Here is a 23,781-nt window from a genome sequence, read left to right on the forward strand (position 1 = left end):
TTTTCTTTACTGTACTTAGAACTACAAGATTTGACATGTATTTACTTCTTGGATGGTAAATGCGTACTAAGAAAAGGCTTTCCAATTTATTTAATTTTTCACAATATTTTTAATAGATTAGAAATTTTGTAAGCACTCACACTATTGCTAAATAATTTTATCTCCATTTCTCTTAGTCCTAAATGAAATCAAGAACTGAATGAAATTAAATGATTAAATATAAAGTTCAATTACACAGAGTGTCAATGTTTGGTTTATAAACTAAATATTAGTTAAATATTTGATTCATTTAAAATTACATTACATCATGTTCTCTTTCAAATTTATAAGCAACTAATTTTTTTATCAAGGCATTTATATTTTTCTCTGTTTCCTTAAACACGCCTTGAATGTAAACTGCATTTGAAGGAACGTGACAATCATTTGCTAGAGGAAAAGAGGAACAATAATTCGAATTAATATAGAATTCGAATTGTAAGGCAAACAAGTGTTTATTGTCCAGATTAGAAATAAATAAATATAAAGTTTAAAAGCAAAAATGAATTAAATGGGATAAAAAGAAGGAAATGCAGAATCCACACGAAGATTTTATATTAAGTGTCACCCTAAAGCAGGGATTCAAACCAGAGATTTTTTTTTCTGTGAGGTGTCAGAATTTCGTCTTCACATATTAACCCTTCGTAACGCGAAAATCCCATGAAATTGAGGTTTTTGAAAACAATAATTAATATCATAAAGCAATGACAAGAAATTACGCAATAATAATAAGCAAAATGTGATTCTGAAAATCAAATATAAGCAATACCATTGCAAAATGGAATCGAACCAAACCATTACAAGACATTATTAAACTATAAAACAAAAAACAACATCAATGAAATATAAAATCAAAAAACATACCAGTTGATTTCAAAAATAATCCAAAAGCTTTTGTAAAGAAAAAGAAACTCATCACTGCAGACAATCATATCAAACTAAATTCAACTTTCCCGCGTTTAAAGCTGAAACGCCTACAAAACTCTTGAACTAGGTGCCTCGTCATCAAATGAAATAAATTGAACAATCGCAGCGCCATCTATTGAGTCGGAAAAAAAAGAAAAACTAGAAAGCATATCTTTAGTTGTGAAAAATTAGAAAAATCATTACAATTTAAGATTTTAATGAATTTGTTTGTTGTTTAAATACAAGAAATTATATTATTACAAATTTTTTTATCCTGTTAAATAGTGAGAAAATCTAATCTTTGTAAATTTTAAAGCTTAAATTAAAATAGGTATTACTAAGTTGAATTACTTTGAAGTTAAATTCACAACTTTTATCATAAATACCCACCAAAGTTTTTCCATTAGAAATTTTTCTGTTTAAATATAAATATGTAGCTTTGTGTTGATTTTTGTTCGTTTCAATTAAAACTTAATTCTTTTGCATAACAATCATTAACATTAGCATTATCTATGCTTATCAAAAGTAAATCATCAATATATCTGCAACCATTTTTTAAATTATATTTAATTATTATTTTCTGATAGTAATTCAGAAAAATATTAGCTAAAGCACTTGGAAAAATTTGTTCTCGCTTGAATGCCCTTCATTTGTTTATAAAAATTAATCCTATTAAAAACATAATTTTTGCAAATATTAAATTTACATAATTTAAGATTTGCAATAAAATCTCTATTTAAATATTCGTCATGAATAAAATTACAGATGAATTATTAATTTCTCGTGATGTAGATTTGTGTACAAATTTTTAAAATCATAAGTATTGAGTTTATTAATGTTGTTGTCTTTTAGAAATTCCAGAACTTCTTTGTTATATTAATTATAAAGTTACCCTCTTTTTTAATTTTATTTAGGAAACTTTTCTGATAATTAAAAAAATGTTTTTCCATATAGTAATTATAACTACCTGTGCTGCAAGTCACGAATCTAAATTTTAAATGTTTTTTAAATGGAATTTGACTGTTAGGAACAAATAAGAATAATTTAAAGAACTTAAACTATCCTTTATCTCAGTCTTTTTAGTGAGAATTAGCATTCTTTTGTTGAATTCCTTTTCTCCTGTTCTATTTAAAATGTATATCGAATTAGAATTATATTCGTTAATTAATAATTCTTTATAGCTACATTTACAAATTAAATAGGAATTGTTTGCTGCCTTATCTATTACAGTAATAATAAATTTCTCTTTTAAATTTTTTTATTTCTTTTTTTCAACGATTTGTTAAAATAAATTCCACGTTCTGCCACTCGGATCTGCCACTATTAGAGTTAATTTTAGTATTTATTTTCTCTAAAATCCTCACTTCCCTTTCTTCGAATCCTTAGGCCCTTTTTGCTATAGTAATCATAATTACAAATTCGTTTCCTTAAAGTTGCTGAACAATTAAAAGTCACTGGAACAACAGTATTATTATTTAAAGAAAAAAATCTTTACTGTTGTTCACAATTTTTGGTAACTTCAAGTTTTCGAAACTAAAATCCAAAAATCTTACTACAAAGAAATTCTTTATTTAAATTATTTTTATTTTTAAAGAGCAAATATTTTTTTCTAAATTGAGCTTGAATTTAATCAGCTCTAAAATTATAAAGCTAGTGAAAGAGTTTTCAAACTTAAGTTATTCAAATTTATTGTTAATCAACGATTTAATATTATTTTATCTAAGGCAAAAAATATAATTTTTTATTTTAAGAATGTTCTCACTATTATGATCCAGGTTACAATAATTTTGAAAATCCACAAATATAAATTCATAATTAAACCTCTTCCTTTAAGTCTCTTAAATCTTTTATTACAGTTTTCTTTATCTTAAAAGTCTTTAAAAACGATCAACTTATTATAAATGCAGATGTTATCTAAATACCCGCAACAATTACTATTTAGTTTACTAATGAGTCCATATGGAATTAAAGTTTTTAAATTGCAAATGTAAATATATTTTATTTAAATCAGCAATATGATTTTCAAAATGTAATTATAAATATTATCAAAATTATGACAATGAAAGTGTTAAAGTTTATTGTCAAAAGGCTAACATTTTAAAGTTTTAATTGGAGATCTATGGCTATTTACTCTTTTGTTAAGTTTAGTACTGGTTTGCCCTATATAATTCAACCCACATTCAAATAGATAAGAATTTTGTCTTTACAAAGCATTTCCAACTTTGATCTTTCATTTTAAACCTTTCTTCGCCAACTAGTGGATAAGTTTTACAATCTTTGTTACCTCAGATTCGATAATTTTTTGTATTTTTGTAATTTTTTGAACAAAACAGTTGTGCTAGTTACTTTTTATCCGGAAATGCCCCAGCGCAATGCTATTCAAAGTACCACTTTGTAAAGTCCTGCGCTATGAGAACCAATGTTCATTATTTATTTATGAATCTAGTAGAATTATCTTATATTCTAAAAAGTAAGACTTTAGTTTCGAGTCGTTTATTTAAAATCTTTTTTTCCTAAATAGAAATGATAACAATAAACAAAGTTTGTTGATGCATAACCCTAAGGAACGAAATAAACACACGCCAAATTTCTTTAAAAAAATAAAAGAATAGCTGTAAAAATTATCACTTATTTTCAATCGAATGATTCTATTCTTCATGCATAAGTTAAAACTTCTCAGATGAAGAGTAACGAAATTAGCTGCTCAAGTGGAAAATTTCTACTACGTCTCTTCTATTTCTATCTTTGAACGAAGAAATTTTTTCAATTCAATAATTCATTGGTCAATTAAGCACCAGAATCTTTAAGATATGCGGAATTGCACAGGGCAATTTATATGAAAGAATGTGGAACAATTTCAACAAAATGGTTAAAAGTAATTTTATTATTTCATTTTTGGTATTTTGAATTATAAAAATAGAAAATTAATAGAAAGCAAAATTAAATATAAAAAATAAGCATTGCACCTTTCAACCAATGAAGCGCATTATTTTTTTAATATGTGAATCAATGATTAAAAAAAATTTTTTTTACTAATTACCGATTGTATTATTTCATTCGGAAAAGCTTCTGTTGTCTTAACGAATTACCATTATTAAACATCAATTTATTTTTACTGTTCAATTATTTTAGGAACGAATTTATTTTTCATAATAAAAATATGAATAAGAATTTTTTGGAGAAACAAAATCAAAAGATATTAAATGTTTTATCATCTATTGATTGATATTATTTTGAATTAAGACATGAATTAAAAATAAAATGCAATAAACGTAGAAAGTGCCGTGACTTGCATTACATAGTACAATCATGCATTTCGGCATAGCTTACAATTATTAATTAATTTTAAACAATATTTTATTAATTGATAAAAGTAATATTCCTAAATTTTCCATTTGATTTAGGTAATTTTTAAAAGGTAGGTTATTTTAAAAAACTGTACTGAGGAATTAATAATTATAATTAATTTCAAATTCAGTTGATTGTTGATTATATTTCTATCAAATCTCGCATATAAAATTTCAGTCAACTAATGTTAAAAGTATCCCCCCCACCCCTTGATGAAAGTACAAAGTTAAAATAAATGGACGTTTAAGTATACTATTTTCATATTTGTTTATGAGAAAAATTTCATAGAACATTAATTTCGAATTAAATTTAATTTATTAATAATTGTTTTATTTTTTATTTATTGTCTTAAAAAAATTTTAAATCTCTCTTCTCATATCTCTGTAGCTGTATTTACGACAGCCCTTTCTGCCTTTTAAAACCATGTGATGCTACGCAGAAGAAACAGCAGGAAATCGGTATTTAAATAAAAAACACACACAAAAAAAAGCAAACGTTTTGTTTCTTCATAACTTTTCTACCTATGTTTTATCTGATTATTGAAAGCACCGAAAGAAGAATTGTTGCAAATTGATGATGAAATTATATACTACGAGCGAAATAAAATAACACATTGATAACAAAACAATCACACTGAAAAAATACTACAGTGCCTCACTTGTTATGCGATTTTGTATCTGCGTCTTTGTATGGCATTCTATACGCAAATGTTTTTAATTTGAAAAGAGATTGCTGATAGATGGCAACGCACTGATAATCATATGCGAATTATGTCGATACAGATACATTTTCAGATAGCTTCTTCCATATATCATTTTAGACATGAGATGATCGATAATCCTTTTGAATGATGGCACAGAGACAATTTCTGGCAGCAATTGATAGCTGGTAGCGTACAGTCTGTTTAATAAAAAAAGAACGTGACTTTTTATCGGTCTGTAGAGAATTTGAGTTTCGAAATGAAGAAATTTATAATATATAATATACCTCTATCCCTGTTAAAGGGGAAAAACAAAAACAAAATAAATAAATAAATAAAAAATAAAAAATAAAGAATAAGTAAAATTATAGGCATAAAGATACGAAAAATATAACATTTTAAAACTCACAGTTGAAACCAAAATGAAAAAAAAAAAAAAAACACATGCAATCTGATAATGTAAAAGTAATATATTAACTTGAAAAGTATATCTTAGAATACTTTAAAGTAGAATTCTTAATTCTCATTTTTTTTAAATCTTATATTCGTTATTTTGCATAAACAAAGGCACTAAGCAAGAGTTCTTTTATTTTTGAAAATGAGTTTAAAAGCCATACTAAATTCTGTGCATTTCTAAGGAAAATGTAATATTCAAATTATATCTGAAATTAAGTCTAGTATCGTTTCGTTTCAAAAGTGTCATCATTTGAAAACAAAAATATTATTAAAAAAGCTTTTGTAAATAGCACAAATTATAAAACTGAGTTTAAAATGGATGCACGAGTGAATAATTGTGCAAAGATTTAGTCTTTGACATAACACTACATAATTCATTGGGTATGCAGTAAAGGCGTTCTACTGAAGAATTTAGATGTTCTTGTAAACTTTTTTACCTTCCATAACTGCATCATTTAGAAGAATTAAAATAATCTCTTACAGCATTCAAAATACTTCGAATGTTTAAACATTTTTTTAGTTGTTTTCGGTCTTGAAAATTTCGAAACATTACACGTAATCTTTCTAAGAGATGCTGATGTTTACAAAAGAGAGAAATGGTGGGATATATTCAAAAAAATGATACATTTATTAAGTCGTACCCATTTTAAAATTTACATTTTATGTTGATATCAATATTATGTTGATATAAGAGCCATAACTTGAAAAGTTATATTTTCTTTGAAACGAAGAGAAATGTGATACTCAAGAGGATTATATTCTTTAAATGTTTATTCTTTTGGAATGTTAGATGCTTGCTAATTTTTACTTGTATTTGATGTTTGTTGTTGTAGGCATATAGATCCATGGTTAAAGATTCCTAAGTGCCTCAAGCATGAATGAAATTAAAAATGCACTCATCAGTTTAATTTCGGAATGCATACCAGAACTTGGAAGGAAAAAAGAAGAATTAAGACATTATAAAATTGTACAGCTTGAAAATTGTAGAATTAGATTGCATGTGGTGAGACGCGTGTCATAAAATTATGACGCCCTGTAAATTGAGACTCCAAATTTTGCTTAGTTATATTAAGGTCACGTTTTAAAGCAACACACTAGTTCTATTTCGAGACGAAACTAGGAATTTTGAACCTCGGTCAGATAACGAGGACGACACCTGAGCTGGCACCACTCCCGTCTCTAAAGTTTCACATCACACCAGCGAGAGGTTGTTTGTTCGGGTGAGAGGACGGTTCTTCGGTAGAATCGGATCTCGAACCCGAAACCTTCCGCTTCCGAAGCCAAGACCTTACAACCAGCTCACCGCGGTTCCAATGCTCCAATTGAATTTGCTTTGGCTGTAATACCATTTGATCTAACATGTTTAGCCAAACTCATGAAGAACTCATGATAATTCATGAGCTAATAATTCATGATAAAGAGGAAACCTGGAATCTTCTATTGCTAAAAGATACTGGTGCACATATGTAGCATTTTAAAGTTTGATTTAAGGGCATATATCGCCTTCTATACGACTTACAGCTAAAATTGACTCATATTTAAGTTTTATTTAGGAGAAACAAGGGTAATTACAGAAACCACCTTCAATAAATAATGTAATTCGTTGCAACTTTTGAATAATGTTATTTACGACTCGGCATTCTTCATTAGTATTTTATTTCGTAAAAGCCCAAGAAAAATTCCTGAAGCGACCTCTAATGTATAATCTGTTGCAGTTTATAAATAATAATATTAACTAAGACTCATTATCCCTCATGTGTGTTTTATTTGAAAGAAATAAGGAAAGAATTCTAGAATCCAGTTCCATTGTATTTGGCAATTCGTTACAGTTTTTAAATACAAATTCTATACAAATACAATTCTATACAAATAAAACACTAACGTACGTGCCACAGAATCGTTCTTATTACTTATTGACGACTGGCCACAGTCAAATGTAAACAAACCATCATACAAATTACTGACTGCTTCATTGAATGTTTTTACAGCTGAATTGAATTTTAACGCTTCGCCCATCTAATCAATGGAGTTGAAAAATATTATTAAAAAGTTTTCTGGAAAAAGCTCGCCGTGTCACCAAACGTTAGTCTGAGTCAAAGGAAAGAAGATACATATATATATATAAAATCCCTCAATAAATAAGCTTCAAACAGAGAGTTTTATCAAGCACAAAAGTAGAACTAACAGTCTCTATATGTTTGAGTTATAATTATAACTTGAACATGGAAATTGATGTTCATATCTCCCAAAACAATTAACTTAAAAAATAGTCTTTATATTATCTTAAGACAAAAAATATCGTTTAAATGATATCAATTTCTGTATCGTAGAGTTTAAAAAAAATGTAATAATATTTTTAATTTAATTTGATACTTTATATGTAACAATATTTTTAAAAACTATGACGAAATTCAAACTTGTCCATCAAAATATTCAGCCTTATGTTTTCTCTAGTCATCAACTCTGTAGCGGGATGTTCACTTCTGCTTTTATTTCATAATATATACACTTCTTAATCTGCAGTAAGCTGATTGAATTGAATTCATGTTTTCCAGTTGTATTGTTTTGTAACAAGGTGAAATGTTTTTTAAATGCATTTTATAAATTATTTAACAGCCTAAAGAGTCAATAATCTGGTGAACAAACTGGTCACCAAAGATGGATAGTAATATTCAATACTCCTCGTTCTCATTTATGCTTCATTTGGTGAAAGTCAGGGTTAGGTAGGTTAGGCTAACGTTCCGTTTTAAAACAACACTAGGACTATTTTGGGATGGACATTATAATTTTGAGCCACGATCAGATGACGAGGATGACACCTGAGATGGCACACTCTCTCCAAACTTCCACACCACATCAGCGGGTGGACGTGGTGGAAGCCAGTGAAAGTTTCTGAAACCATCTTTAATCTATTGAACAGTCTTAACTAGTATTATTATTCAATTCGTTGTAGTTTTTGAATAATAATAGTATTTAAGACTCAGTGTCCCTCATTTGTGTATTATTTGAAGGAAACCAGGCAAAATTCCAGAATTTTCTCTATTGTATTAAGCAGTTCGTTACAAATTTTGTACAATGGCAATTATAATTCGGAGTCTCCTTGAATCAAAGAATTAACGTGAAATGAATAACTTTGATTTGAACATTAATTTGGATTATTAATGGTTCATCGATAAGAAATTCTGAAAGCAGGCGTATGAGGAATAGAGAAAGTTTATTAGCCCCATTTACAAAAGACAGATTTATACACTGATACTTTATTCGCGAAGTGATAAGGTAGTGTTTCACTACAAGTTACAAGAGAATTTAGAACAATTGACCATGATTAAAATACAAATCTGAGTTACACAGAGAGACGTCTGGAAAAACAGAAAGAGTAAAAACGAAACTCATAATAGCTTCTTTTTTATTTATTTTGTCCATGATCCGACTGCCATTTCTTGACCGGTTACTCGGCGTCCCTCTGAAATGGAAGTGGTCTTTCGGACTCGTGCACTGACCTCTTGGCCACTGAACTCCCTTGGAATTCATAGGGGTAGTTGGATCGCCCAGCATCTCTTTCCTCAGGTGTCAGGTCCAAGAGCTGCAATAGAAAATGGACATGCTATAGTAGACAATATGGTGCAATGAATAAGAATTTCCTACATTTAGAGCTGGACATTTAAAGCTGAAATTTCGTGAACAATGACAAAGCATATTTCTGCATCTGTTTAAAAAAAAAATTATTTTGTTTTATTTTAAAGTTGGAATCAAAACTAAAATTTCGAAAAACATTGATAACAACAACAATTCTTAGCAACATTTGCTTTGTTATACAATTCCAATTTCAACATTAAAAATTGAAAAAATTTCAACTTTTTATTATATTAACCTTCCATTGGGCGCAACTAATCTGTGAGATGAAGTCACATTAATTGAGTACTCATATATACTCAAATACTCATACTAAATATACTCAAATGTAAGTGAAAAGTTCTGTTTAATATGTTTTTTTAACATACATTCAAAAATTGCATTAATTGAGTACATTCATCTCTTAGATGAATTGCGCCCGATCGTGTCAGGATTTGCATTGCGCCCGACGGAAGGTTAAATATTCAAACCAAGTTTTTCCCTTCTTTAACGTATACGTATCTACACCGATATTGTACATAATAGTTAATTTATAATTTTTCTGAATTCATCATCACTATGTTTTGATTAAATATAAAATTATGAGACATTAAATAACTGGATAGAAATAAATGCTTCTGTCATATTGCAGGAAATCCACACTCCAATGCACATTTTGAGAAATAGTTGCTTGAGTGAAATTGTTTAATTTTACTCAAGAGTGATATGGTATAATTCTTTACTCAATACTAAGATATAACATTTTGCTAAATCAGCTCACTCTTTATTATAAATAAAGAGCTTGAGTAAAATATTTCAAATTAAATAAAACATTCAATGTGATATTTTTCAAAATTTATTATTTCTTTTTAAAAGTCTTTGTAATATGTTAAATCTTGTTTTAAAACTTAAATTCTATGCATACTGGCTAGCTCATAAGAAACTCATGACTATATACAATTTAATTTTTCATTAATCTTAATTTAATAATTTTTTACGCGCATGAATTTTTATTTAAATTAATTAAGGAAACCGAAATATTTACTCACATTTAGTAATTTTTGTTGCTATGGTATTAATTTCAAGTAAGTTAAATCTTAAAATTTATTTAAGTAGCAATCTTGTTTCCTTTCAACATATACTGCAAACATGAAAAATCTTAAAATAAGAATTTTTGTGCAAGAAAAATTGATTAGATATTATTTTAATATATTTTCTTTCAATGTGGATCAAAATATTTTGTAAATTTTAAAATTTGGCCCGTATCTTATATAGAATGAAACATATATTAAGTTGAATTATTTTCACATTTTATATAGATTAATCAATATCTGATATAAAATAAAACTAAATAATTATCTAGTTTAATTTTACATATTAAATTAATATATTCTTTGTCATGATTCACATCTGATTCACTCTTCTATCTAATTAACCCTTTCTAGGGCCGTGGGAAGTATGCTTCCCACCAAAATTATCAATATTTGTATGAAATTTTGTAGGTTGTCATAAGTTCTGACAAATTTTTTTAGCAAAACAGAAACTTAGATGCTTCAGTTCTTTATCTCACACAAAGTGATGTGTGTTGATTTGTTACTTAATTATTAATTAACCAAATTAATTAATTAGTTCAAATTAAATTTATCTAATAAGCTAAATGAATCCCTTTTCTTATTCTAATTTCAAGCCTAAAAATATTTTAACATAATATGATTAGAAAAAAATGGCCCTTTAAAGGGTTAAATAGTAGGTAAGAAACACAAAAGTGAATCAAATATCATCTACGGTAGCCAATGGATTAATCGAAATAACTGAATTTCTTGATAAAATTTTAAAGATTTTGTATAAACTATTCGACAGCTGTGCAGAAATCCCTATTATTATTGGATCCCTATTATTAACTAGGATTATTATAATACCTATTATTATTAACTGTTATTGGAAACTTAATTTCTTAGTGAAGAACGTCAAGACCTGATTTATAACTTTTGAATTTTAGTAATACAATTTATCCTAAAAAATAGAAATAAATGATTTATTTGTATTTCTTTAGGATATTTATTTGTATATAAATTCCCTAATTCAATGGCAAGGGGAAAATTTCAGGAAAAAACAACAATTTTAATTCTTAGAAACATATGGATTTTTTTAGCCTTTATAAGGATCACCATTTTATTAAAGCTCGTAAATATAATATGGAATCTTTCTAGACATAAAGATAAAGTATAAAATAAATCCTTAAGAAAAAAAGTTATTTAAGATTTAATAATTTTCTTTTCTTTTCTCAGTTATTAAACCAATCGCTCAAAACTGCAGATAAAAGATAAAGATTCTATGACGCATTGATACCGTCTGATCGTTTGATTTACCCTTCTAAAACACTAAATTTTTCTGAATTGCTTAGAAGTTTGTAGGAGAAACGAATTCAATACAAAGAAGAAGGACGCCTCGAGGGGCATTCGAAATATTTTGATCTACAGTTTAAAAAAAATTCTTTCAGAATAAGTTTCCAATATCTAAAATTCGACTTTCTTTTCTGGATGTGAACATTTGCATTGACAAAATGGAATAAAAGCAAACGTCGAAGTATTTGCAAGATACGACGCAATGGGAGCTTTCAATTTCTTTAAACTCGTGAGAATTTTACTTGGCATCTACTTGGCGATTACTTATTCATTTATTTACGCCAGGGAACATCCATCCTTACTTTTTTATCCAAAAAGTTTCGAAACTGGGTTTCTGTTTTTCACCTTGTCTATTAGACAACGGCAGTTTTATTCCTTCGCGAATATTTCTTTGCCGTTTTTCGATCTTAGTGAATTTGGATGAATAGGAAACCGCTCTAATGTTGTAAAATTTCCAACTTTTCGACAATTGTTGTGAACTAAGATGGGTTTGGATGAATGAATACTGAAAAACAGGTTGAATTTTTGTATTGAAAAAATGCATATGATGTCATAAGAACGGAAATACTTCAATAGGCGTGGTTAATGTTCTGAAAATTTATCATATAAAATACAATTGTAGTGCGACGAGACACTTTATAACTTCATTATGAGGTGGATGAAAATAGTAAACTAGTTTCAGGAACAGTTATTTAATTTTTTTCTAGATTTCACATTTCACAAGACAAAACAAACACGAACAAGAAAATACACGGCACTCATTAGAATACACTCTAATTATGACCTTTAAGAAAGATCATATATCTTGATGTTCATAAGGTGGCGCCATCTGTTGTATCAAAAGAGAAAGTAGTAGACTTATGTAACCGCTACACAATATTAATGTTTTTGATAAATCATCTGGTTTCCTATCCTTTTTTTATGCAATTTCTGTTGCTTTTAGTACTGTTCACTGATGAATTTGATTTATTCATGAAACAAAACTTCATTGGCGATTTTCAATTTAATACGTAGAAATGCAATTCGCCATTGATAATCACCCTTCGAGAAATAAATTATCTGAAGTGCAGCTAATAAACTAAATATTTTCGTGAATTTGTACAGATCCAGCAATGAATTAACCTTAGAGAAAATATTTTATAAAAGTGGTAGATTTGTTACTTGATATTTTCAGAAAATTATGAAACTTCTATATGATATGATGCTTTGCATTTTCTCATTAAAAGTTTTTGTTATTTGTAAACTTTTCGTAATTTATTATCTGAGATAGTGTAACGAGGAAAAGTAATAAACACAAAAGAAGTTTTAAAGAAGTATATATTTGTGTTTTTCTATTTATGTGCTACGTATTTCCGTCATGATATTTTATATTTTGATGCTACAAAACACTAAAAACAGCTGCTTCTGCTAGATTGATTGATATTAATTAGAAAATATAGTCGAAATATATTTTAGTTTGAAACACTTCATTAAAATTTCACAAATCGGCATATTCAATTACTTTTTCTTTTCACTTATAAATTCCCCTTTTTCCAATTTTTTTATTATTTGCAAGATATTTTTTTATTGTTTGTAAGAGAGTCGGGAAAAAAATTTCTTTTATAGATGGAAGCGCAAATAAAAAAAGGGAAAAAACCCACTTTAAGCATAAAAAAAAATCATTGTAAATTCAACGCATAAATTTCATCTGCGAAAAAGTTTTTTTTTTTAATATTTACAAAAGATGAATAATTTCAGCAAAGCAACTCAACTTGATACTTTCTTTTGTCATTTCCCAATTTCCACTCATTTAAATTCTTTTGCAAGGTTTCATGCACGTTTGCACTGTAACAGATTATCAATGTTTATAATAAGTAATTGAACTATTTTGTTTTCAACCGTATTTAAGTTTTCGGGTGTACATCCTTTCTAATTATAATCAAACAATTTTTTTAATGATGAAATTTTCACAGCTTTATTAATCTGCTTACTCTTCAAAAAACTTTACCATTTCACATTTTCCGAAAATTTAAAGAGCTGGAATAAGTAATATGAAGATGAGAGTTTTTCTTTGATTATTTGATTAGACTTATCTTAGAATCAAAATTAATAATAAAAAGTCCAAAAATCGATTAAAAATGTCGATACACATTAAGCTCTTATAAACACGCATTTTCTAATCGTTTGCTTAGAAACGATTTTTTTTTCGCGCGAAATGCATATCATTTAGAAGTTGGATTGAATAAATTTTGTAAATAATTATGTATGTTCGTACTTTCGTAAATGAAAGAAGAAATAAACTTTTTTCTATAATTGGTGCAAGAAATCATTTTTTCATCTTATTTTTGAATATGTGAAATGATGAATATTTTATTTAGTCTGCACCATAGTAATACAGATTTAAATTTTATTCAGTTTGGAATATGTACTATTTTGATGTAATGATTGTTTTGAAATTAATTTGTAAATTTAAAAAAATGCCTTTAATTTAATTGTATATAATTCACTTTTCAATTATTGAATATTTTAAATCTTGGAAAAAATAATATATCTAAACAAAAACAAATTGGCTTTCAACTTTATTATACTTAGGAAAAATATATTTAATGAGGTTGTTAACTGCGCGGACTTTTAAAACGCAATTTCAAGAATTTCGCGTCAAGAATTTGAAGGACACTTTCCAGCCGCCCGAAAAAAATGTTCTAAAGGGTGCAACTCAATCAAGCCGAATGCATTCATTCTTTTTTCTGCAATATGTAGAAGTGCTCCGTAGAAACGCAAAGCAATCCAGGCTCATTGAAATGGCACAAAAAGAAAGTGAGGAATAAAATAAAATCGATACCGTCCATAGTGGAGCATTTCCTTGATGTAAAAAAATAAATAAATAAACCAAACCTCAACGGGACATACAACAGCTGTTTCATTTTTGGAATAGCGTTCTATTTTTGAGAAGAATGATGATGAAAATGCCATAAGTTGCGGTTTGTTTGTTGCTCTTGTATGCATCGCCCGTTTTGTTGAGTTTATCGAATTTTTTCCCCCTCAATATGTGGATATTTTAGGGAAAATCGTGTTCGAAGAAGGTTGTTATAAAAAAGTGAAACATCAAGGAAGATAGGAATGAAATCTCAGCTAAAATACGATTAAAATTTAAAATAATCAATCTCTTAATAGTTTTTATTTGAATGAATATGATTATTAATAATCTGAAGTTAAATACAAGCAAACGATTGTGATTCTCCAAAAATATACGACATGTTATCTTCAATTTATTTGAATATCATAACTTTGTAAATTAAAACTCCTCTTTTTAATAAAAATAATTTATAAATTTTGATAAAATTTCCAAATTTTTAGTAATTAAATACCAGCAAAAGTTTGTGATTCTATAAAAATATACAAGACGTTATCTTCAATTTATTTCAAACTCATAGCTTTATAAAATGAAACGCCTCTTTTCAATAAAAATAATTTATAAATTTTAATAAAATTTCCAAATTTAGAGTAATTAAATATCAGCAAAAGATTGTGATTCGTTAAAGATATACTAAACATGTTACCAGTTTATATAAATCTCGTAACTTTATAAGTTAAAACTTCTTTTTTAATAAAAGTAATTTATAAATTTCAATAAAATTTCTAAATTTCTAACATTTTTTTGTATTATCTTTTATATCTTACTTTCATTGTAAATATTTGAAAATTAGATTGTCTCAGAGTTCACATATACTCCTTTGATAAAAAAAAGCAGTAATTTATTAACGATTAGAATAATTTTCCTGAAGTCTAAAATTAAATGCATCGAAACTAATTTTGCGCAAATTATACAAAAACTGAAAAACATATTACTGGTTTCAAAAATATGTTATCTATAGAAAAATTTCTGCATTTGTTTCTTATTTTTTTTTCTAAAATAAAAACAAATTAACGGAATATAATTGGATAACAGTATGCATATTACCAAATATTTGCTTTTTCATTTTTATAGTTATTATTATGAATATTTCTAGAAAGATGTATAAAAATACTTCTTTAAAAATGAATAATAATAAAGCGCCACCCTAAAATGTACAACCATTTTCCTGCAAGATATAATTAATTTTTATTTCAAGCTATAAAATTATTAAGAACGACATATGCATTTCACACACGAATGTTATATATTTAAGTTTCTTTTTTGTCGTGATTCGCTCTGATATTTTATTTGAAAAAAACAGATTATTTTTGTCGCAGTACAACACACTTATGCCATTTCAGTTTACGTAAAAATTAACATCTGTACCTTTAGAAGCTTATTATATAAGATTTTTAATTTCGATACTAATTGAAAATGAAAATCATATTCTTGTACTAATTAGTTCTTTTTTCCGTAATAGCTTAACTTACATGATAAGAAGAAAATTTTTACTAAAAGAAATTTTTAAAAATTAAACGTAATACCTTTTGTATATAGCTTTGAAGTATTTTGAAAGATTTTTAAAGTCTACCGTTTGTTAGAAGAAAGATAAAAATAAAATAAATCGCTCATTTTTCTACAAGCAAACGATTTTGGATTTCAAGATTTATTCTCCATAAAAATGAGAAATTAAATAGGATGAAACATAGAATAGCATTTTTATTTCGTTTTTTACATGCCATATTCAATGTTTGAAAAATTCATTCAGGATATATCTCAAGACAAAACTCCTCGCATCATTTTTAATAGTTTTTGACAAACCATATTTTAAAATGAGGCTAAGAATAGAAATGTCTTCTCCTTTCACTTGGAATGTTGCCATAATCAAATTGCCCGGAATGGGAATATCTTGTAGAATTTTTTTTTATTTTGTTTTGTTTTGTTTCAGAATTTGTTCTTGTTTTCAGTTTTTCGTTTCTCGACGAATCGGGTTGTTAATCTGATAGTTCCACTTTTGGCTATATTCCAACTGCCAAATCATCTAATGTATGGATGATTCAGAAATAAACAGAATAGAAAAGCATTCCATCTTGTGAAGTTCTTTGAACTCTTAAGCTTGAATTAAAGAAATATTTTGCATTTCGGAACATGCACTTAAAACGCCAATTTCAAAATATTTAAATTTATTGAATACATCTGAAAAATATCTAAAACGTTTTTCTCGAGTATCTGCGTGGCTTTAACATATTTAAGTAGAGAATAGATGGAACAGAAATTTTTATGAAGCATGCTTCTAGATTTTATTTTCCTTAAAACGTTAGTACTCACATGATCTTGTAATCAAAAATCAAACCTGAAAGTTTTTCGATTTGTATTTCTAAACTCTTTTTTTTTCCTACAAAATATTCCAGGCTAAATGACTTTTAGTAAATATTAGTTATATATATATATCGACTCTTTTCAAGTTTATGTTTCTCTCAAACTAAAAATACTTTATCATCTCAAGCCATCAATCAAGTTTCAATAAATAACTTTAGTTACTTTAGCGCAGAAAATCTCAGTATCTTTTATGATTGAGATTACAATACAATTGTAATCATAAGGGATACTGATATTTTTTTGCACTAAAGTTACTAAATATTGAATGATAAAATTGCTTCCCAAAATTTATTTAAATTGAAAATGGGGATAAATAATTGCTCTAGATAGATTCAAAACAATAGTTATTTTCGAATTTGAAATTCTAAAGTTTAAGAGTTAAGTTGTTTAGGTTCAAAAGTTATTTTAGAAAAGTTAAATGTCTGCCATTATGTGGTTCGAAACGATTATTCTCTTTGTTTCATAAATTCATTTCATCTTTATTTTTTTATCTCTTCAAATAGTATTTATAGATTATTTTGATATATTCTACCAGTATGAAAATAAAAAGGTATGGCAATTTTTTCCCCTGAATGCTAGGATTTTCATAGAGCAGATAATGAATAGAGTTCATACTTTCAGTAGAGTTATATACTTATACTGTTTAAACATACATAAAAGGTATTTTTGAAAATACAGTATTTTTTTAGTTATTTTTAATTGAAGATCTACATTTTAAAAAAATCAATCAACTGACTTTGATGACCTCTCAGTTGATATGATGCAGATGAAAATTTTTATACATTAATCATATTAATATTTATCTAAAATTTATATATAATTGATAATTTGACCTGTTATTATGGACATTGTAATAAATTAAAATTGAGAATATTTCACGATTTCTGACAATGATAATCGAAGATTAAGGGATAAATAATCAATTTATCCCATCATTTTATGAAATATTGAATTTTTTTTGTGTATATCTGTATTTTTTCTGCATGTATCAGTATTGTATTTATTAAAGACAGTGTATGTTATATTTCTTCCACTATAAGTTATACACTAACTTCAGTTTTGTTTAGTTCTTTTTTTCTACTGGGAACAGAGGTCTGATTTAGAATAGGCAGTGCATATTTTTTAACTGGCTAATTTAACTTCTTATTTCAACACATTTTTTTAATCCAATCAACATGCTAATGATTTATTTTAGGTCAATTTTTTATTTAACTAATTTTATAAAAAAGAAGCAGTCGTTCGGTTTTTTTAAATATTATAATAACATAATGAAACATTTAGGAACTTGATCAATTATATTTAATAAAGCGATAATATTATCCTAATAATTTATAATTCACAGAAATGCATTTTTTAAAATTGTGATTTATATCACAATGAAAAAAAAAAATTTTTTTATTATATCTCGTTGATGCATTGCCCCTATGCACTCCCCTAGTTTACGTAATCGGAAATCCGCCACTGATTTCATGAGATTCCGCCACTGATTACGATTACAATTCCCATGATGTATGAGTGCATGGGGATTAGAAACTTTATACATTTACTAATTGTTAACTGTGTATTGTAGTTTAAGTGCATTAGTGAGCAATTATTCTCTAGTTTGTTGGTGGTGTTCCTGCTTATTAAAGAAACGAGTATTTTTGATTGCTTACAACTAAATAATATCAATTCAGTTTTTGTTTTGTTTATTTTATCATCGACAACTTTAATATGGACATAGACATGAAGTAACGAAAAGTTTTTATCAAATATCATATTTTTCATTTTTTCGAAATTAGAAGCATTTACATTTAAAGAAGTATTTCGTAGTCTTCATGAGTTGCTGAAAGCGTGATTATCCCCCCTTTGATTTGTCATCTAATTCTTTAATCAAAAACACTTTTCTAGTTCATAATAGCCATAAACGACTCACAGCTCTGAGGAGTTCTTTGATTTGCTCTCTTCTGGTGGAGTCCCCTCTGGTTGGCAAGTAGCGGGCACTCGCGATCCAAGAGCAGGACAGGAGGGCCAGAAGGGTCATCGCGATCACTTCTTTTCGAATGACTGAAAAGAAAGATACAATATACTGTTAGAAAAAGTTGTTGATTTAATTTAAGTAAGTTTGTCAAGGAATTATACCTAAATGTTTATCTTTATTTTTTCGATTTAGAAAATGTAGAGATTTGCAAATTTTTCTTTTAATAATAAATTGAGGTAATGTCAAAGAAAAACAACACTTATTCTTATAAGATAAAAGAATAAGTATTGGTCTCTCTGAAATTTTCTCTTATATTATCCAATAAAGGTTTTATTTCCTTCACTCCGCCAAAAATTGTGGACCTTGAGAAAGGCTGCAAATACCTTGCATAGCTTTGGCGAATAATAGCTATGAAATAGAGATATTTGGCGTGAATCTAAGATTTTTAATCATAGTGCGAATATGTATTTTGGAGAGATTTTTTCCAGAACAAAATCTGACACGCAGTTACATTTATAGCTGCAAGATCACATATCGAATTTTTGCGATCATTTAAGAATTGAGTTTAATTGCATGTGAAAGTACAGATCGACAGATAGTCAATCCTTTGACAAATGTGGTACAACATTTTATAAGAATCTACATTTTAAATACAAAACCTAGCTGGTATTTTAGATGATTAGATATTGAGCATTAGATGTTAGCTATTTACTGTTTGCATTTTACAGTCATTCAGTTTACTCGTATTCGAACAACATGACAGATAGATTGCTTTTGAATGGATTTTGTTCAATATTTGATAGAAATTTGTAAATCTTGTTTAAAGACTGAGTACTAAATTTCATTAGTCTAGTTTAGAACGCTTTTGAGTTATCGTATTCACAGATACACGTAATGCCTAAAATGTATTTTTCAAACTGTGTGATCTAAAACATGAGAAACATCTAAATCATGAATTATAATATTTTCTCTATTTCTTATATGAGAAAGTAACAATCTGTAAGAATTTAGGAACTGAATGAAATATATTCCATTTTTTTATTTGATGTTTATCATTTCAATAATTTAACATCTATTTTTAATTGTATGTTTGATAAATGTTATTGAACGTTTTAAAACGACGGCAAACATTTATTAAAACTTTCTTTAAAAACTATTAATTCAATCAAAAATTACTTTAATATCATTTAGGATTTTATAAAACCTCTTTATATTAATAATTTTAACAATTTTAAAATTATTTTATTCAACATAAATTCTGGAAATTAAATGATGATTCAGGAACCATTTTTCACATTAGAATCAATAATTTATTTTCATCTAAAATGATTTTAAATAAATTAATTTCATCATATTAAAGTAAAATAAACTGAATTTTAATATAAAAAAATCAATAATAAATGATTTTGTTGTAACACGCAAAGCATTTTCTTAAAGAAATGGGCAAGAACTGTGTTGCAAATGATCATATAAATTACTTGTTGTTACAATATATCGTTTGAGCAAAATTCTGAAGTCCAATTTCTCTGTATTCACGATAGATAATTTTCAACAATATTCTTCCAATTATCTAACGCGAACAAATCATAGAACAACTCAAAATTCTTCCGATATTCGTACGAATCCGGAAAGCTATTTGAAAACGAATGATCTTTTGATGTCCAATCCTCCAGAAACGCCCATTAAAACGAACATTCTAGTGCTTCCTGAACTCTATTACATCGATGAAGGTTCATTAACCATTATTTCGAACTGCCATATTCCAAAGCTTTGCGCTGAATAACCAGCAAAGCGTAGAAATACGTGCCAGTCATGGAAATTCCGGCAATCCAGATCAATTCTTAGAAAACAATAGAAAGGAGGAGGCATTTCGTTAATTTTTATTTATTATTCATCGTGTGAGATTTATTTTGGACAATATTCGCCTATTTAGAAAACATTTCTCGTGATCTATGTTCCGAATCAAATTGCTTTTCCGAAAAAATATAATAGATTGATGAATAATTTTCTACTGCCATATTTAATCATAAACAAATTTACAAAAACACTTTCATCAGCCATTTTAGACTTTTTTCGCATATCGGTTTGTCAAATGATAATGCAATCGAAATTTCTGAATTTCAGTTTGTCAAACGATTTTGTTATCAAATATTTCGAATATCAGATTGTCAAACGATTTTGTCAAAGTTTTGAATATAAATTATTTCAACTGAAAATTAGAAATTGGATAAAGAAGCATTGGTTGATAAAATGCCAATTATTACTGTAAATTACTGATAATGGTATTCTTATCTGTTTCAGACAGATATTCTTAAATTATGGAATGAAGTTAAACTAAGTAAAACATTCGTGATATATTAATGAACGTGTAGATAGTGTATGCTTTTGCCGAATGCTTGAAACGAAATAAAAATAATTAAAAAAAACGCAATCTTTATTGCGAAGATTTAATAATTTTTTAAACAAATAATTTAATTTTTGTTCTTTATTAACAATGTTTTGTTTTCCTTTATTTTATTTATACAATATTTGAGATAGCAAAAACTTCTCTTATATATGAACATAGAATATGTTTGAAACCAGACTGGTTTACAAATATAATAAAAAAATTCTAATCTTCATGCGTAACATGGTAAAAAATGTAATACCGCTGCTAAATTTTCTCTTTGCATACTTCCTAAGAAATATTGTTAAAGAGAGGAAAATCACTTTTATCTGATAATATGACACTTGATTTAAATTTTCATTGGCGGCACAATTTTTGAATATAATAATAATAATAATAATAAAAACTCGACAACGATTAAAAAAGCAAAGTTGATCTCACCAGCTCATACAATAGATGGCGGAGGATTTATTATCTTTTTATAAAGGTATTTGATAAACATTACGGTAACAAGAAGAAAAAAAATTCATATTTAATTGATGAACACAATAATTCATTGTTTCTAGTTGCTTTATAAATTTCGAATAAGATAACTAAGATTTTTTTTACTAATATTAATTAAGAAAAATTTTTTAAGTAAAAAATTTAATTACAAGAAGTAATTATTTGCGAAACAATAATCAGATCAGATCCGACATTTCGGTGTTTTTTCTTTCTTAGTTGATTTTTTTATCTGTTCTTCTTGTCCCTTATGGATTCTTTTTAAAATTGAATTTAAATTTCTTCAACTTATGATCGGACATTCGATTTCTTCTGTGTCTCCGATTAATTTACAAGAAATATTGAAATTTTCTATTCAGAGAAAAAATTCTCAAAATAAAAAAATTAAAATCAGTTATGTGAAGGGAAAAAATATCGTTGTGCAAAGATGAGGAAATTTAAATCCAAGACACATTCATATAGAAATATCTTACTTGATTAATTACTAACTTTGAATCAAGTAGAAAGAGGAAACGAAAACTTTTTTTAAAGTGGAAATTTCGAAGATTATACAAGGTGTTCATTCTAATTGTGACGCATTTGGTGATTTATAAACCATTAGAGATGGGCATACAGTTCCAGTTGGAAAAAGATGATAGGCGACTTAAATAATTATATTTCTTATCATTTGATTTAATAAATGCATTGTTAGAAATTACGATATTTGCATTTTTATACTGTCTCCCCCATCCAATTAGTCAAATGTAGGATATTACTCTTGACATACTAATATTTCTAGGGAAAAAATATACTTTTTCTGTGGCTTAATACTGCTCGTTATAAAATTTTAAATTTCATTATTTTAAGCCTATTAATGGTAACAAATGCTGAATGTCGACTGGAGGATCTTTCTCTTTTGCCTTGGAAACGGTTTACAGCCGTCTAAAACGGTGATATTCGAAGCTTCATAATTGAGCAAAGTTTCAACTTTTTCGTTTAAAATAATAATCCGTGAAGAATATTTTAATAATTTGACTAATCGAAAAATATAAGTCAAAACACATAAAAATGATAATTTTTTTTTACATTTTACGTTTATGGAGGATTTAACGAATATTTTAATGTGGTGAAGTTAATGAACTTCGTCCAAAAGTAAGTCAAAAAGCCAATAAATGGTGCAAAATAAAGGTATAAACTTTTTTGTATTAGATTTTAAATAATCCATGAAATATCAAAGAAAACCTTGGTATTCTTCTCCGAAATTCTCCAATGTAAAAAAAAAAAAAAAAAAAACCGAAAGAAAACGAATTAATACAAAGAAATAAAAAAAAAATATTCTTAATTCAACGAACTGTTTAACAAAATTCTTTTTCAAAACCTTTTTCCCCACCAATTTTCTTATGTTTCATTTAACAAATTTATTTAATTCATTTCATTAATTTCAGTCTTAAAAGTCATAATTCCCCAATGAACTGAAAAGTACCTAAACAATTTGCATTTCAGTTGAAAATTAAGTTCAAACAGCTTTTAAATGTAACTCTAATGTTTTAATAGCGTGCTCACCGTTTATATAATGGATTGCTAATCAAAGAAGAAAAGGAATTGGCCGAACGTTTCTTGTTGCTGCAACAAGTGGCAAATTAAGAGAAGAATTCTATCTCGAGACTGAAAAGTCATTATAAACTATTTGCACGAAAGTGCCCCAAGGGGAGTACCTGCTTTCTTTCTGAATTTTTTTTAAAATCTAATTTGCCGAGTTAAATGTGATAAAAGGAAGGTAGTTTTAAATTTATTATATCAAAATGAAAAAAAAAAAAAAAAAAAAAAGGTTAATACCTTTCCTAAAATACTAAACGATTTTAGTTGAAATTAGTAGAAATTAATAAGAGTGCAATGCCCCTTCTAAAATTAGAATTTATCATTAAGGAATTTTTCATTTTTTTAATTGTTTAATTTTTTAGTGATTTTCTTATGCGTGGTTAGATAACAAGTGTATAACAGAATTCAATATATTAACGATCAGTTGGCATTTTGATTTATTGTTCTATTGATTGTAATTAATTGAAAGGACAAAGATTTTCGAATTAAAAAATGCTTTAAATTATCAAATCTTACATTGAGACACTTTAATAGAATTTTGTGTTTGTTATCAAAATTTTACTATTTTTTACAGTAATTAAGGGATTGATATACCAAAAAGAATACGGAAGTATTTACTGAAACTTGTTATATTTAATT

At 27.1% G+C, this 23,781-nt stretch overlaps 1 protein-coding gene across 1 annotated transcript in view; it reads right to left on the bottom strand.

The window, feature by feature from the left end:
- Positions 1 to 8,641: 8,641 nt before the first annotated feature.
- LOC129966852 (uncharacterized) overlaps positions 8,642 to 23,781 on the bottom strand; it is a 70,661-nt gene continuing 55,521 nt past the window's right edge. The window contains exons 2-3 of the mRNA XM_056081444.1: positions 18,633 to 18,763; positions 8,642 to 9,029 (exon numbers count right to left, since the gene is read on the bottom strand). Coding sequence (XP_055937419.1) covers positions 8,895 to 9,029; positions 18,633 to 18,763 — 266 coding nt within the window. The 3' untranslated portion in view covers positions 8,642 to 8,894. The remainder of the gene's footprint in view (positions 9,030 to 18,632; positions 18,764 to 23,781) is intronic.

Source organism: Argiope bruennichi, chromosome 4 (genome assembly GCF_947563725.1).
Source record: "Argiope bruennichi chromosome 4, qqArgBrue1.1, whole genome shotgun sequence".
NCBI classification, from domain to species: Eukaryota; Metazoa; Arthropoda; class Arachnida; order Araneae; family Araneidae; genus Argiope; species Argiope bruennichi.